A 19233-nucleotide genomic window follows, 5' to 3' on the forward strand; every position below is an offset into this window, starting at 1 on the left:
TAAAATAACATTACCTCGAGTCTGGTGGGAACCAGGAAACCGAAACCGGTCGCATTCCATTTACCTTTCCATGTCCTCACTGGAAAAAATGGAGAGAAAAAACCCCCGGTCACTAAAGGGGTTTTCTCCAGGGGGACACCTTTGCGCAGGGCCGTATACTGGAGACTTCCCAGGGGAGAGAGGGTGAACTCCCCAAGAGCCAGAGGAACCAATCCTCAGGTAAGCCATAAAAGAAAAAATTTAGCAGTCTGAAAAGACCGACATGTCCTAGGGATAGGACAGGAAAAAAAAGACTGGGGAAGGAGGGGCAGGAGGTGGTACTTATACGGCTTAATTATTATTCCTGTCCAATGGGGATAGGGAGGAGCTACCCAATGTTGTGCTGCCATGGATATGGCCAGGAAATATAAATATATATATATATATATATATATATATATATATATATATGTATATATATATATGTATATATATATATATATATACATACATATATATATATATATATATATATATATATATAAATATATACATATATATATAAATATATATATATATTTATATATATATATATTTATTTGAATTATATATATATATATATATATGTAATTTATTCTAACTGTATTTTGATATTAATATATATATATATATATATATATAAATTTATATTCACTTAGAATTATATATATATATATATATATATATATATATATATATATATATATATATATATATATATGTAAATCCAAATAAACGGAAAGCACTCCAGGGTCTTTGAAGTGGCATCCTGAAGAAGGCTCCAGATGTGATCCAAAACATTGATGTTATTTTATCATTTCTTGATATGAGTTAAAAGTTATATTTTAACTAACTTCAAAGACCCTGGAGTGCTCTCCGTTTATTTGGATTTCTACTAATTTTGCTGGATCAGCACCGGGCAATAGCAGCAGTTCTCAGCACATTGGATATTTTCTATATATATATATATATATACATAACTACATAAATAATTTCATAAATATACAAGTAGACTTCAAATATATAAATATGTATATACATTTAAATGCAACATGCATATTTTTGGAATATTTTTACATAATTAAGTAATTGTATTGATTGCAATTTGAGGGACCTGTCTGACAACCCAGGCCGAAAGTCCAGAGAATTTAATTTGCTAACACTATATTTAACCCTATAACTTTACATAATGCCATAAAACCTGTACATGGGGGTACTGTTTTACTCGGGTGACTTTGCTGAAGACAAATATTAGTGTTTAAAAACAGTAAAACATATCACAGCGATGATATTGTCAGTGAAAGTGACATTTTTTGCATTTTTCACACACAAACAGCACTTTCATTGATGATATGATTGTTGTGATACGTTTTGAAACACCAATATTTGTGTTCAGTGATGTCTCCCGAGTATAACAGAGCCCCCATGCACATGTTTTATAGTGTTTTCGAAAGTTACAAAGTCAAATGTAAGGCTTGATTTTCCATTTTTTCCACATTGAAATTTGCCAGATTGGTTATGTTGTCTTTGAGAGCGTATGGTAGCCCAGGAATAAGAATTTCATAAATAAACATGATGGCATATGATTTGCAAAAGAAGACAACCCAAGGTATTGCAAATGGGATATGTGCAGTCTTTTTTAGTAGTCACAAACACTGGCCAAAGTTAGCGTTCATAATAGTTTTTTGCTTTTTTAACACACAAACATATATAAATGCCAACTTTAGGCACTGTTTGTGACAAAGTGGATTGTCTTCTTTAAAAAAAAATATGTACATGTGAGGTGTGATTCAGAGATTTATGAGAGATGACAGTGTTACAAGGTAACTATTGATACATTTTACAAATATATTTTGAAACAGCAATGTCCTACTTGTACTTATAGCCCTATAACTTGCAAAAGAAAAAACTAAGAACATGTTAACATTGGGTATTTCAAAACTCAGGACAAAATTTAGAAATTATTTAGCATGAAGTTTTTTTGGTTATAGATGTGTAACAGATTTTGGGGGTCAAAATTAGAAAAGGTGTGTTATTTAAAGTTATTCATCATATTTTAGAATAGTTTTTTATAGTAAATTATATGATATGATGAAAATAATGGTATCTTTAGAAAGACCATTTAAGGTGAGAAAAACAGTATATAATATGTGTGGGTACAGTAAATGAGTAAGAGGAAAATTACAGCTAAACACAAACACAGCAGAAATATAAAAACAGCCCTGGTCCCTAACGGTAAGAAAAATGAAAAACGGTCTGGTCACTAAGGGGTTAATCATGAGTTGGTGCACTGTCAACAAAATGACCTGTTCCCAATATCTGCGCAAAATTTAGAGTGTATACTTCTTTGTAACAGCACAAAGTAAAAATAGCATTATGAATTTAAATATGAATTACTTATAAAAAAATAATAATAGTAATTATAGAAGATAGACACATCTCATTATTGTTTATTAAATGAAGCCCCCCCATCTAGTTAACTATATTCCACATCTTGAACTGAGCATGAAACAAATAATAACAAAAAATTGTTGTATTACAGTTTTAAAAAAAATACATATATATTTTGTTCCCATCAACTTTATAATGTTTTAAGTACAATGTTGATTATTTTTTTCCTATCCAACATTTTTGAGCTCAATTATTTGACAAAAATAAAATGCATGAGTGTAAGTGGAAGCAATTAGTGTTTTATCCTAATTAATTATTTAAATTCCCAAGTTGAGGTTGACAGAATTAGGGTTAGTATTATACTCGTGGTGTCACCTTCATTCAAAGTGACAGCCGGACAAATACAATCAATAAAATGTCACTTAGGAGTCTTCTACTGCAGACATGAATATACCTCTTGGAAAACAAGAAATACATAAATGCCACTTCAGTCTAGAGTCTAAAATCAAAGCGTTTCTAGACAATACTGAAAATACCTGAAATCATATTCTTTGGGGTTATAAATTGAATGCATAGTTTTAAATGTCGAACAAACTGAAGACTTAAAAAAAATGTGCTAATTTCTGGTTTAGAAGTGGATGCTTAATCTCAAGTTTTAAGCACTCACAATAGTTCAAATATAAATGTTAATAGCCTTTTTAGGTAAAACTTTCAAAGCTTTTGTTCTCTTCCCAAAAATAAAAAGGATGAAGTATAAGAAATAATTGGCTTCATATCTTAACTCACGCTGTCTTACTCTACCGACGTGAATGAATATTAATACCATATTTGGTATTCAAACTAGATTTCAATCTAACATCTTTTTCTAAGAATATATTTTTGCCATACTAAATATCCTATTATTAATTTTAACATCGGATTTGTTTTTATATTATTTTAATTTTTTCATCTGTGCAGATTGAAAAAATTACAATTTATTTTTGAAGTAAAAATGCATATGCTAATTCTAGAATTCTTTTGAAGGTGGAACTAATACTGATCTTAGCTGTAGTGCAAATCAGTAGGTTCTTAATTACCTCAACAAAGGCCAGTATGGTCCAAACGGTGTCTGTCAAGATAAAATAAAGTTCACTTTGCACATGATTCTATTATGTTTCACCATATTGGAATTACTGGTTAACAATTATCAGTTGCCATACAATTATTAAATAATCAGCAGTATTACAATGTGAAATATTTCACAGGGTGCATTAAATGTATAATAAAGTTAGACAAGTAGACACTGTATCCGTATTAGTCCAGTGATGCAGATGTAAAAAACAGATACAATTTGTATTTTGTAATACCTTTTATATTGGACTAACATAATTTTGTAATGACAACACATAGACTTCAAAGTTGAGTTTCGATGCAGGGGTTAATGTCACTTTAACCCCTGTATCACAACTCAACTTTGAATTCTATGTGTCCTCTTTGCTCAGAAATGCTTTAGACTTGAGAAAGGGAGGTTCTCCCGAAAGCTTGTCATTAAAAAATTCTGTTAGTCCAATAAAAAAGGTATTACAAGATACAAATTTTATCTGTCTTTTACATAAAGGTAGACACATATTCACATAATTCCACACACATGCAATATGTCAAGTGATTGAGAAGTGGTGCAGGAATTGCAAAATGCAAGTTATCTGTCCAGGTACTTTACCAATAACAAACAGCATGAAAAAGTTTGGATATCCAAGATGTCCTATACTTCTGCGTTCTGCTTTAATGCACAGAAGTAAGGCTTACATTTATGAGCAACTACAAACAGGAGACAGGCATTGGAGACTCCCTTGCACCATAATCACTGCTGTGTGCACCCGTTCTAGTGTTTGAAGTGATTATTTTGATATTCATATAGTTTTAAATATATCCAAGTAGATATACAAATAATATTGTATCCACCAACGATTCCTCCAGTTTAATAATCTTTATTATTCAGCTATGCTATTATATAGCTTTAGGCAACTGTTTAATTAAAAAAATATAAGGTTGTTCACTAAGTAATAGTGTTTGGTTGTCAGCAAAGTATAGCATACACATTTTTTTCTATTAGAAAATCCACACAATACACATAAATATTAATGTAAAGCGCTAAGAAAATTGATGTTAAATTGATGTAAAATTGGGTATACAAAAATGAAAAGCTGAAAAATGTCCAAATGGTATATTGAAGGAATTATGGATGCACATTTGAATAGTTTTTTTAATTGATTCTTCTCAGAATATATATCGCAATTCATTTATTTTCTATTATGAATATATTGTTTTCTTAACCCTTTCTTGATGTCATTTTTGCAGATACCATTGTAGCATTATTATTTGTATTTTTTTTCAGAATGCATCATATATGACATATAGGACACATTATTTTTTATAGTTTTAGTGAACTACAGGACATTAAATGTATTGTCTACTAAAAAAACTGACCCAATATTTTTTTTAAAAAGGTACATAACTTGTCCCTTGGTGCACTACTTATTATTTCTGTTTGCAGCTATAGACACACACTTTGCAGACAAGGATGTGGCCATCCAATCAAAAGTGTCTCATTCTGGTTGTGGGGACTGACGTTATCTCATAAACTTATGTCCATCAGGGGTTATGGAACAAGTTGTCACCTCACCTACAGTTCAAATCATCACATGGAGGGACTGTAACTGCAATAAAAAATGATGATAGTTATACTCCCTACAATAATATTGTATAGTGATGCATAGTACGTTGGTGCTACACTAGGATAATTTCTTCTTTTCCAGAACTCTGAAATGTAACCGAATCACGAAGCAAACAAATTAGATGAACATGTTCGTTTCATTCGGAAGTCAGAATTCCACCAGTGGCAATTCCACCTTAGTCACAGATGAAGTGAGAAGTGAGTAATAGAGGGAAAATAGGAGGAACAGTAAAAACATCTACATTTATATGATTATATATTGAATGCATATATAATATATAAATATGTATATTTTACTGCTCCTTCTCTTTTTCCCTTTATAAGTTTTTTTTCTCACTTGACCTGTAAACAAATGGAGGGAAATTTGCATAGTATGTATATATTTTTCAGTACAGTGATTGGCAATTTTAACTTTTGGTTCATCTGATTCATTTTCCAAATCTTTTTTTGTGTTAATGAAACATCCATATGGCTGAAATTCACTTTCCCAAAGTTTTGTTATTTTCAGAAGAAGTGATTCAGCCACAACCAATTTTTTACATGTTAAAGTCTAAAATTGACACACATTCACTCACAGACATACACATTTACAGACGCACATTCACTGACAGACACACCCACACACTTAATGACAGACACATTCCAACATTTACTAACAGGCACACATACATTCACGAACAGCTTTTTAAATTCTTACATCAAAACATATATTTGTTCAAAATAATTCTTAACTCATTTAGGTCAAAGGGTAAGGCCAGGGCCCCCACAACCATAAGGAGGCATGGGTTGCAGCCTTACGGTGTACCAGCACAGAAGTACAATGTTCATGTGACTAGCAGGAGGGGAGCGCACAGCACAATGCTCCCCCTCATGCCAGTGACTTCATGTGGGCGAGGATGTTCTGTATCCTCTATCCAGTTTGACATGAAGTTGCTCAGTGCACTCAGTGAGCAACTTCCTGTCAGACCAGGTAGAGGACACAGAACATTATCTACCACTGTCTGCTCACTCATGGTGCATGGAAAAAATCAGACACTGCAGAAACAAAGGGGAAGAGAACACAAAGAGGATGGAGACACAAAAGGAGCTGGGGAAAGAGAGACAGACAGGTTCGGTGGGAGGGCAAGCACAGTGAGGTTTAGGGGGAAGAGAAACACAGAGGGACTGGGGGGAAAGAGACAGTCAAAAATCATTGCACCAGTCATGGGTAAGAAAAATTCTATGATATCACAATGGCCAGAACATGCTAATTGTCATGAAGGAATTAACTTTTCATGACAAGAATACAAATTGTGCACATGACATTACCACCACGAGATATTCTGCAAGCATAACATTAATTCAGTGACCCATTCTTCAAGTGTAAGATAATTAACGTGAAAATGTATTTAGTTAATTGTCTTTAAAAAATTTCCAATTTTGGGGGGGATTTTGAAAGACACACATACCTACTATGTACCTTATATGATACACTTTTAAAAGGGTTCATGGGATATATACGTGATACAATATCTAATGGATTCAAAAGAAATAAAGAGCACTCAATGCTCAGTGCAATAAATCTATAAGCATTGCTTCCTTAGACCACAACATAGTACAATGGATATTGCACTTGAGAGGGGAAAAAAATGGCAAAACAAGAAAAATGCTTGAGAAGCAGAGAAGAGCATTAAGAAAAAGAAGAAAAGCAAAAAAAGTACAATTCTGAGAAAGCTAAGCAAAATAGGATTTTTAATTTGCACCTTATCTCTGGTCATACATCAGTATGTCAAGTGGAACATGTTTGTAACACCATTGCCAATTTCTAAAAATCACCAAAATATTCCTCTCATAGTCACCACTTCCTATCATATGACCTCATAGTTTCTTCTGTTTAATTGAAAAAATGCAAAATGGTAAAAATGCTAAAAAGGCATTCAAAAGGAGGGAAAAAATGGGAAAAAACAACTCCTTAAAGGATTACTATAGGGTCAGGAACACAAACATGTATTCCTGACCCTATAGTGTTACCACTATCTAGCCCCCCTGGGCCCCTCATGCCTCCATAAATATAGTAAAAATCTTACTGTATTCAAGCTTGAAGCTGCAACTCTGCATGCTGTTAGACTCAGAAAAACAAGCAGTGTGCTGACATCATCAGAAGTGGTAGCCTGATCCAATCACAATGCTTCCCCATAGCATTGGCTGAGACTGACAAAGAGGAAGATCAGGGGCAGAGCCAGCATGATTCAAACACAGCCCTGGCCAATCATCATCTCCTCATAGAGATGAATTGAATCAATGAATCTCTATAAGGAAAGTTCAGTGTCTGCATGCAGAGGGAGGAGACACCAAATGTTTGGATGCATTTTAGGCAGCCATGACCCAGGAAGGATCTCTAACAGCTATCTGAGGAGTGGCTAGTGACGTTATCACTAGGCTGTAATGTAAACACTGTGTTTTCTCTGAAAAGACAGTGTTTACAGCAAAAAGCCTGAAGGTAATGATTCTACTCACCAGAACAAATTCAATAAGCTGTAGTAGTTCTGGTGACTACAGTGTCCCTTTAAGAAGTGATCATATAAGTGTAGTAATATACTTTTGAAATACACTATGGTATAGTATTATATAAAAGATGCAGCTACACACTCAAGTGCTCGAGCCCCCAAAGGTGATCAGCACAAAATAGAAGATAGTTATAGATACAGGATATAAGCGGAACCCATAAATAGGTAGTGGTCATAGATCAATTGTGCATATAAAGTACAAATGTAAATATGAATACTTAATATAGCTCAAGAGGAGGTCCATGTGGAGTCATGTACATAAAGGAGAGAATACAAAGAAATGGATAATAGTATAGTCTATCTAACAAACTAGTGGATATTTTAAAATGTAATAACAATTTATTGGAAAAAATAAACAAGTAAAAACATTGATAATTCAGCTGCTTACAAGATAAGAGAAAGTGAGTATGTGTGGTTACAGATACCGCTACTTACACAAGCATTTGGCTATTTGCCATACCGGCTTGTTCACTGATAGATGATCCCGACAATAGTAATGTACCAGATGAAGTAGCACTGGGTGGAGAAACAAACCAACTTGAAAATTTGGGTTAAAACTATTACCATTCTTACATTTCAGATTTTGTTTTTATATTTGACTATTGTACCTGTAGTTTTGCAAGCTGTTTTTCAAAGCAAAATAAAGAAAAGTTTAGTTAATGCCATATGTATATATTTTTTACGGGTCATCATATTATTTATATAGCCTTGACTTTTGATTGTATGCATCTATTTTTTTGTTGTTGAAATTTAGAAAACAATATATGTTTTTAAATTGGCCCATTGACCACTCACATGTGATAGGGCTAAATAGTTAGTCCTCCTTAATAGACGCATTAAGGAGGGCTAACTATTTAGCCCTATCACATGTGAGTGGTTCACTTGGATTGCAAGATATTTCTTTATAAAATTGAAATACTACACCATATTTGCATTTTTGGTTTCTGTCATTTTAGCCTTACACCAGTTGGAATATTATTATCAATATTGTTAAGATACATGCCTCATATGGTGTGAATCACAATATCAACATTTGGAAAAAAAAGTTTGGGGTGACTTAATGACTTAATAGCAAACTTAAGCCAACATCTTTCCACTCATTATTTTTCCAATTGACCTATTTTTGCATACATTTTACAAGAATACATTTTTGCATACATTTTACATTATACCAGAATACCTGGAGTCTGTATAACGAGATAATAGATTTACAGAAGAGAATTATGTAGCAAGATTATGAAAGAAATGGCATATAACCATTAGGTCGGTATCTGACTAATGAGTGTCAACCAAAGCCCAGTGTAGGGTTGCCAGTTAAGACATTCTGTGGAACAGGAGAAGCATAGGAGAATGCAGTCAAAGGTGTGAATGTGAGACAGCTCTCTGAATTTACTAACCCAGCTATGCACCGTGAGAAAACAGTTTTCATGCAAAAGTATTAGTGAGCACCCAGCTAGCAAGAGTCAACGTCTATCGAATAATTAAAGAATAAAATTCCATAGCTTTAAATTATTTGTTTCTGTAATCCTTTGCTTAAATAATATATTTGTGTAGTTTAAAGCAGCTGCTGATTGAAAAAAAATGCTAATGGCTGCATATAGCAAGTTATTAAAAATGATCGCTTATTTCAGGTGCCACTACCATTGAGAAGTATGACTTGAGGACAAACAGCTGGATACAAATTAGCACCATGAACGGTAGACGCCTGCAGTTTGGAGTAGCAGTTATTGACAATAAACTTTACGTGGTTGGGGGGAGAGATGGACTGAAAACATCAAATACCGTGGAGTGTTTCAATCCGGCAACAAAGGTTTGGTCTATAATGCCTCCTATGTCAACCCACAGACACGGTTTGGGTAAGAATAATTAAGCTATTATGGAATACTATAAAATCTTTTACAATAACTAGAATAATTTAGATGCTGTGTGAAAAGCCTGCTGTTTACAATGTTAATTTACTTAAAAAGGATCTATCGTAATTGAGTTTTTTGTTTTCAGCTCCTTACACACAGTACAATGATGCTGGTATTTTTATTGATTAACTAGATCTTCCGTGGAAGCTTTTAGGACTACTCAGTTTTTTTCTTTTCTGGAATGTACACCTAGTGTGTTTACTAGAATGTAGTCTTTTATATAAAACACAAGTGTTTTTCTTCAATACCATGTACAGCAAAAGATGGCATTCCGAATACTAAGATACATTCTATTAGGGTTATTCAACAAACTCTGAATTTAGCAAATTAAATCCAATTGGCAAAACTGAGACTAAAATAACTGATTGAGTATAAAAATTTCACTTGGCATCGCACCTTGGCTATATTACCCTCAGTGCTGCAATTCAGGTTTGATGTGCTCTAATTCAGTGTTTAGTTTATAATCCTGTGTGACTCCATACATTGACTACAACCCCACCTGCTGTTGGAGTTTGTCAAACACACTCATGAGATGTCTGATGCTCCAACACTCTACAATATCTGCTAACTTGGTAAGGCTTCTGTTTTAGGCAGAATTAAATTATTGTTTTTATGCCTGATTATGTTAGATATGAAATACTCAATAATATGTAACTTTGAAAAAAAAAGGTTGTTTCCTTAGTGGGAGGTAATTCTTTTTCCTTCAGGTCCTACTGAATTCTTCCATAGAATCTGTTCTTTGATAAAAGAAATAGAAAATTAGATAGATAGATAGAAAGATAGATAGACAACATTCATTATGAAGGCACTAACTTTTAACTCATGTCCAGCTGCTCCAGAACAAGGAAGCATATATGTGTATTTAACCAAGGTAGCAAACGATGCATCAGCATTTTGGACTCTGACTGGTCCTTTCTAAAGTCAAGATTCAAGCCTTGAGAAAGGACCAGTCATGGTATGACATGGTGACACATCCATTGCTACCTCCTATGGATTAAATACACATATACTTTTTTAAAGATGTCCTGTGATTGCCCATCTTATTATACTGATGTGTAAAGTATGTATATATAAAAACAAACTCCATTTATCTCCTAAAACTAAGACCGCATCTCACAAGCTACTGATCTGTTGTTGTGTTGTTGTTGTTGTTGTGAGTCATCAACACCAGAAATAGATGTCATGTATATCCATACAACATGTCTGCCTATGCGTTAACATGATATGACTGCTTTCACATTGATATGACATATCTGCCCATACGTTAATATGATTAGAGAAGCATATTGATTATAATATACAAATATTGCTTTTCTCAGCTTCTATTTCTTTGGAATAAAATTATCTCAATCTGATAATGATTAATATTGTATTTTGAATAATATTTATTAAATACTGAAATTTTGCAGAAAAAGACAGAAACTAAAAACAAAAACTCATGCACAGAAGGAAAAAAAAAACTGCAGAAAACAGTCCCATTTTCCTAGAGTGGGAACTCACAACAAACACCTAAAATTCACAATTGATTTTAATCAATATGTTCTTTTTCAATATCGGCACCTTTTGCCTCCAGCCAGAAACCCCACAAAATGGCTTTGTATAAATAAACTAAATATTTTACAAACAAAAACATAAACACAATATTTTACTAAAATATTTCACTAAATATTTTAGGGATTTACTTAATTATTATCAGCATATCCAGCAACCACACATAATATCTTGCACGTAGAAATTGAGATATTCCACGTATCCCACACAGAAAACAAACACACCATAACTGAAGTGATATTATTGTGGGCAGTTTGTAAAAGATCAGGATCAATATATGAAGTAACTCTTAGCACAGATCAAGCAAACCAATTTACCAGTATTGAAGTATTGAAAATCACTGACTGCCCCAAACCACAAGTGTTAACTGTCAACAACGAACAGAGCTACTAATTAAGTAAGCAAATAAATAAGACAAGAGTTATAAATCTTCAAAGTGTATAAATATATTTTCATCACACAGGAAGCGGGGCATATGCAAAACACTCCATACTAAGGATGTGCTTTTTAAATTAATAATGTTCCTTTGCTAGCTAGGGTGATTAAATTTGCAATGTACTATAAGTCTACAGAGAAAGAATAGCTTTAATTTCCAGTTGTTTAATTAGTCTTGATTACATCAGCTGTAAGTTTGATTTATGAATACAAATGTTCAAACACTTGGTTTTCTCATACATGACTAAATTATGCATTAATTCTAACTTAACTGCAGGAGTTGCTGTTCTAGAAGGTCCTATGTATGCCATCGGTGGTCATGATGGATGGAGTTACCTTAATACCGTGGAACGTTGGGATCCCCAAGCGAGGCAGTGGAATTATGTAGCCAGCATGTCAACTCCAAGAAGTACTGTGGGAGTTGCAGCATTGAACAGCAAGTAAGTCATTTATGGAGGAATTCTATCTAAGGTTTTTGCGTGCGACAAATAGGTACGTAAATGCACACATCTTTTGTCAGGGCACATTACACATTCTATTCAGGAAATGTATGAAAGCAAACCATCTGTTTAAAGTATACCCTTCTGGAGAACATAAACATAGTGTTTATCTCCACAGGCTATGTACATCGCAGTCCTTAAATCTGAGAATGTTGCAGATTCTGTCCATCAGATTCTGCGGGTGAGTAAACATGAGTGACACTACAAATTGATTCACCAGTCAATTTGTCAACGATTTGTGTTCGAGAATATGCTGCATAAGAAAAGAAGAAGAACTTGCAGGACGTGTCATAGTTTTAATAGCAAAGATGCTATTTGAATAACTACATAAAAAAGAAAAAAGAAATCCAAGGAATGCATATAATCAATAACCCCATACCTCGTGGGAATTTAACAGCAGCTCGGAACTTCAACTGTTAAAAACATTTCTGCACAGGGGAAAAATTATTTATCAGCAAGAGTATACACTAAATAAAAGTGCACTCTAAAAATGTATTAATATTTCTATTATAATTATTTTCTTGGCTCAAACAAGAGTCTTTATGCCCAAGGGGGGCGAATCCAAAGAGAAAATAAAGCCAAAACACTCAATACAAAATTAATATTTATTGTATAATATCCCCCCCCCCCCCAAAAAAAAAAAAAATAGTCAAAATTAAATAATAAATCGCAAAACAGCAAAAAGTGACATTGGGCAATTCAGCAAAAGCAGGTTAAGTTATTTAAACTTAACGCATTTCGCATCTACACAGGGTACTTAGTCATAGGCAAATACATTGTTCATTGCTTATGAGTAAGCACCCTGTGTGGATGCTAAATGCGTTAACTTTAAATAACTTAACCAGCTTTTGCTGAATTTCCCCAATGTCACTTTTGGTGTTTTGGGATTTATTATTTATTTTTCGACTATTTTTGGGGCGGGGGGATAGTATACAAAAAATATTAATTTTGTATTGAGTGTTTTGGCTTTATTTTCTCTTTGGATTCGCCCCCCTTGGGCATAAAGACTCTTGTTTGAGCCAAGAAAATAATTATAATAGAAATATTAATACATTTTTAGAGTGCACTTTTATTTAGTGTATACTCTTCTTATCGAGGTATTGCTGATAAATCATTACTACTGATTCTAAATTAAAGAGGTCCCCTGTTCCCCTGGATACAATAGCATTGAGCTGCAACAATTTGGAATAATTGCCACAGCAATAAGCTCACCCCCTGACTGTACGATATCAGATGAAGAAGCTAATGTTACAAAACCTAGCGAATACTTGCTCATCGTGTACATGCTATAAAAGTCCACACTGACATAAACTAGGTACAAAAAAATTGGGGGATAATATCCAGTGGCTCACAGCACAATAACCACTACAGTAAGATGTGGTGGCTACAGTTGGTAGTGTTTTCTTTTAACAATTTTTCACTTTTACAAGGCTATCTAAGAAGAAGTGGCTTTCTTCAGAGGGTAAAACGCGTGAAAATGTAATTTATAGGTTATTTACTACTCGCCACAGTTTCAGTGCTAAGCATTCTTCTGATATGCAATCAAGGCAGTTTTTGGATTCAGCTTTGCTTAGTGCTGCATCTGCAAGGCAGGCTTCACGCTCCCTTTGTGTAGAGAGGCAGCTGAGCCATTAATGTTTGCTCTTGGCATGTCCGCCCCTGATTACTAGTTTAAGTTCCTCTGTGTGTATTTTACAAAAGTCAGTAAATGATAGCACAATCACACATTATTTATTCAGGAGGAATAAATAAACTATTTAAAGGTCAGCTGAAAAATTACATTTTTTTTTTATATTCTGATAACTGCTAGATGGTGGTAAGTGTTTTTTGCCCATATGGGCTATCTCTTCTGTTTATTTTTATTAATGAGGTATTATGCCATGCACAGCATCATCACATTTTCTATAATTTTCAAGTATGCCCTTGGAAAATCTGTGTTCATTTGCAACTTAATGTAGTACACATTATAATGTCATAAACAGAAGTATCGTACCATAGTTAATTATGTTGAAATGTTACTTTTATATACAGCTGTTTGATGTGTTTAACTAGTTGAGAAGAGATTTATGAATTGTCTTCCTCTTGGAAAGGGACAGTTAAAGTACCAAAATCCTATATCTAAATGTAGTGGTTGTGATGCTGAGATGATGTCCTTTTTTTCTGTGACAAATGAAGACATTGCCATTTGTGACAAATGTCAATGTTTACATTTATCAGAGAACATGATTAACATACTCTAGAGCAGGGGTAGGCAAGCTTTGGCACTCCAGATGTTGTGGACTAAGTCTCCCTTGATCCTGGAGTACCAAAGATTGCCTACCCCTGCTCTAAGGGCTCTCCCTCTAAGACTTTTGAAAACATTAGATGCAATGGGCCATAGGTATCAAAATTCTTCGTCATCATCTTGCATTGGAGTGAGCAAAAGTCATCAAATCTGATGACCTCGCTGGATGAAGAGCTGCTGGTATGTGGAGACTGACTGGCTGCTTGAATGTATGTAGGTTTAAAACCAATTTGTATTGTTTATTTTTAAATGGTGTGATCATGGGTTGATCATAAACAAAAGGGGCCAAGTCAAATGAGAAAAGAAGCCAAATTTAACATGTGTAAGTGGTCTAAGTATATAAGTAGAAGTGTTTACCAAAAAGTGGATCAATAGGCTACTATAAGCATCAAACCTCTTTCATTGAAGTGGTCATAGTGTCTGGAGACCCCTGGCACTGTCCTTCCGTTTTTAATGTTTGAATGCAACCCATCCTATTTGAAACATCATGTTGAGCTAATATTTCTAACCAATTTCTTTGTAGATTGTATGCAGTTGGAGGAAGAGATGGGAGTTCTTGCTTGAAGTCTATGGAGTGTTTTGATCCTCACACTAACAAGTGGAGTATGTGTGCTTCTATGTCAAAACGAAGAGGAGGAGTTGGAGTTGCAACATACAATGGATTTCTGTATGCAGTTGGAGGTCATGATGCACCAGCATCAAATCATTGTTCTAGGTTGTCAGACTGTGTGGAAAGGTAAGTCTGCTTTGTGGTTACAATGACTAAAACGGCAAACTTTAAGGGACAATCTAAGCACCATACCCTCTACAGTTTAATGTAGTTAGTATTGTTAAATTATCTTTTGGCACCTTTCACTGTTGTTTTTGTCAAACTGTGTTGTTGTAGTATAAAGAAAACTAGGGTGTCCCTTGGAGAACACAACCTGCTTCCTCTTCAACCAACTTGATAATTCAGAATTTACACTATTTTTTAAGTATTATGCCATCCACAAAATCATCACACTTTCTATAATTTTCAAATATACTCTGGGAAAATGTGTTATTCATATCAATTGCATTCAACCGTCATGGCTAGAAGAGACAGACTTGGTTAACTTGCCCTCAACTGGAAGACACTCATAGACTAGTTGCACCATAACTACTCTACTGACATGTAGCATTTATGGTTCTTAAAATACCCATTTATGCATTGAGCTCCGTCATTCACACAATATGCTACCAAAGCCTTAATATGCTACCAAAGCCTTAATTTGTCTTACATGGCAGTTACTCCCAATAGTAAGAAAAAATGGGTTTTCTTTTTAAAGACAACTCTTGATTATGATATGAACCTTTTGCTACCAAGTAATTTAACAAAAAAATATACCACCACCAGAAATCCAGTTTCTTGGAGTCATGTAAAGTAAAAAAAAAGTCATCTGGCTTTTTTTTATTTAGCATACATTGACTGCTAATCCAATATTAATAACTAATTATAAATGACTTCTGTAAATTTGTGTTTTGTATTATTATATTTTTACAATTTGTGTAGAATAAACATGTTATATACAGAGGTTGCGAGAGCTGCTGGCTACCATTGCCTTTGTATTATATATGATATTGCCAAAACGAGAAATGAATAATTCTGGAGAATGACGCCTTTTCCCCATATATCATTTACAAAGTCTGGAAGTCAAGTGTACAGTAGTATAAAGTTAGTACTCAAAAATATCTTATTACAAATGTAGAAATAATGCTTAATGCTTAATTTACATGCGTTTGTATAGGGTGAGCGTAGCTTTGTTCTTTGCATATATCATACTTTTCCTAACAGTATACAGAGTGCCTAGGTAAACAAAAAACTTACAATATATGTTAATTGCTGAATAGACTTACAGATTTTTTAAAATGGTTGCTGTAACATTATTTCTTAAATTCAAGGTATGACCCAAAAACAGATAACTGGACAACAGTGGCCCCGTTGAGTGTCCCCAGAGATGCAGTTGGAGTCTGTTGTCTTGGAGACAAGTTATATGCTGTGGGAGGTTATGATGGACAAACATACCTTAGCACTGTTGAATCTTATGATGCTCAAACCAATGAATGGACAGAGGTAAGTGAAGATAGGTATCATCCTAACCTAATGAGACATTCTCAGCTACATATCCACTATACCTTATTGTAGGAGCCTTAGTTAAATGACCTAATGAAACATTCTCAGCTACATATCCACTATACCAGGGATGGGGAACCTTTGGCCCTCCAGATGTTGTGGACTACATCTCCCTTGATGCTTTGCCAGCATTATGGCTGTAAGAGCATTATGGGAGATGTAGTCCAAAACATCTGGAGGTCCAAAGGTTCCCCATCCCTGCACTATACCTTATTGTAGGAGCCTTAGTTCAATGAGTCTTTGGGAGCTTTCTTTACTGTAGTCCAAGTCACACTGCTTTTGAATGCTGATGAAAACTGTGATTTTCCTGGCACCCAAAACCTGGTCCCTTAGCCACAGATGTAATATTGTGGAAATATCACTTGTACTTTGCTTGTCCAAATATGATAAACATGTATGGAAATTAGAAGTTATGAACTAAGGGGGAGATTTAAACCAGTTCTCACAGCCTATCATAAATTAATTAAGGGAGATAATAGAGAAACAAAGCTACTTCTTTTCAATTTCTAAGTCTGATGGGGTAGATGTGATACTGCTTAGAATAAACTCTAGCGGTCATGGTGCTTAGAGTGTTACTTAAGGATCAATCAAAATCCACTTAAAAGGCCCCCTTCAAACGTGGATGGGAATTCCATGTGACAAGGTGATATATGAGAGCAAGATTATTATGAGTATACAATATCATGATTGCTCTTAGATTTCATATACAAACATTATATTTTATAACAGCCAATGCGTTTATAAATCTGCTACAAGCTAACCACCATATATTTTCTAGCAGATAGTTGGTTGATATAGCTGTAAAGTTTAGAGCCATTTTCTCTATAAGTATGTCTGATTTTCTGGTTTAATTTTAAGGTCATGTTGTCCTTTCAGTCTCCTTTTTTGATACGACTTTTACTAAGTTGAGTGATAACATACTTGAAGATTAGAGAAATGTTCTGTTCCTGGTTAAATACTTTAATATAATTATTATGACTATAAATCACAAAAAAAAAAAAAATTCTCACAACTCTTCATTATTAATATTATAACTAATCCCAAATAGTTTGTCTTTCACAAAAATAAAATGGCACTAAAACTTGCTTGATTGCGGAAGTTTATATTTATATATATGTTTTAAATACAAATAAAATAGCATTAAGCATGTAGAAATATTTTTTTTTTTTTTTTGGGGGGGGGGGCAAAAACTTATATTTTATGATAGACATTTTGGGGGCTTTCACATGTGAGAACAGTCTAGTATACTAAATTGATGTTGTGGAACTCAATACTATGTATCTGGCACCCTCTAGTGTTACATTACAATATTGCATGTCAAAATTAGCTTACTAGAATTGAACAAAATTTGATTTGAACATTTTCCATTGATACGTTTACATTAAATGTTACTAACTATTATTGGATTTTCTAGTAAATAACTTGGTCTCTTGTTAAACACTCCAAAGTTTTAAAAAATAAAGGTCTACGCTAATGTGCAATTCTGAACAAGTACTTAAGCATTTTATAAATAGCCCTTAGCAGTTGATGATGTTGTGACATGTAATATAATGTTTTTTATTTTATTTGGTAATAGGATGTCTCTTTGAACATTGGAAGGGCAGGAGCTTCTGTTGTTGTAATCAAGCTACCATGACAGATATTTTTCAAGTACCCTTAAAGACTCTCCGGTGAAGGACATTGCTCAGAGCTGGATTTAAGAAGTCCATATAGACATCATAAGCAAACCTCCTCTTCTCCAGTCTTCTGTGACCTTAATTCACTGGCCTTGACATGGTGGGAACATTAGAAAAAAAAAAACAGCCTCTGCCAATTGTCCTATGACTTTAATTATTTAGGATACAATCTGTGTGAAAAATATTCAACTTTTTGAAAACAATTGACGTTTATTGGGGATATTGATACATTTCACACATAGAGAAAACCAAAACTTTGTCTTTAAAATATATTTTATGTAACATCTTTAAAGATGACCTTTGCCTAGTTGCTTATATTTTAATATTTCTCATTATATAAAATGATAGTTAAAGGAAATATTTTTTATCAAAGGGAATATCTGACGGAAAAGGATTAAAAAAAGAAATGCTTGTTAATTCAATTTCTACAAACAGTTAGACCTTGTTCTGTGCTGAAAAGGGGGGAGTGGTTGTATCCATTTGCAGGGTGACAATGTATACTCCTTTATAACAGCAGTTCTTAACTCAAGCTGTTTCTAAAATTGTCTTTATATAAATATGTTCATCTTATCCCATCATAGATTATTTTTTTTATCTGAGATATTGTACATACATTGTTTATAAAGTTGTTTGAAAAAAAAATCTACAGTGGGAAAAAGAAAAGCTTAAACATTTAAATAAAGACAACTTTATTAATAAAAACAAAAAATACATAGAATAATTAGAGCACTATATAGAAAATACAAAATGATATACTGGCTTCCATGTATTTGTACTTCCATGTTACCTACCTTGTTGATTTTTGTGTTTAATTACTTTTGATGGGGATTGTAACCAACTTAAATCTTACCATATTTATTTAACCCCTTAAGGACACATGACATGTGTGACATGTCATGATTCCCTTTTATTACAGAAGTTTGGTCCTTAAGGGGTTAAAGATCAATGAACTAATGTAACAATGTTTAGGGGCATAGGACTATAAAATGTACATTTCAGCATTTAAAAGATTCCTTTCCAGCAAGTGTATCTATAAAAAGGCAATATACACTTA

The 19233-nt window shown here is 33.7% G+C and overlaps 1 protein-coding gene across 1 annotated transcript in view; it reads left to right on the forward strand.

The window, feature by feature from the left end:
* KLHL4 (kelch like family member 4) overlaps positions 1-18749 on the forward strand; it is a 133806-nt gene extending 115057 nt beyond the window's left edge. Inside the window, exons 7-11 of the mRNA XM_063431864.1 lie at positions 9300-9524; positions 11845-12007; positions 14875-15087; positions 16272-16443; positions 18080-18749. Of these exons, the coding sequence (XP_063287934.1) occupies positions 9300-9524; positions 11845-12007; positions 14875-15087; positions 16272-16443; positions 18080-18139 (833 nt within the window). The 3' untranslated portion in view covers positions 18140-18749. The remainder of the gene's footprint in view (positions 1-9299; positions 9525-11844; positions 12008-14874; positions 15088-16271; positions 16444-18079) is intronic.
* Positions 18750-19233: the final 484 nt, after the last annotated feature.

The sequence above is a fragment of the Pelobates fuscus genome, chromosome 9 (assembly GCF_036172605.1).
Source record: "Pelobates fuscus isolate aPelFus1 chromosome 9, aPelFus1.pri, whole genome shotgun sequence".
In the NCBI taxonomy this organism is placed as follows: Eukaryota; Metazoa; Chordata; class Amphibia; order Anura; family Pelobatidae; genus Pelobates; species Pelobates fuscus.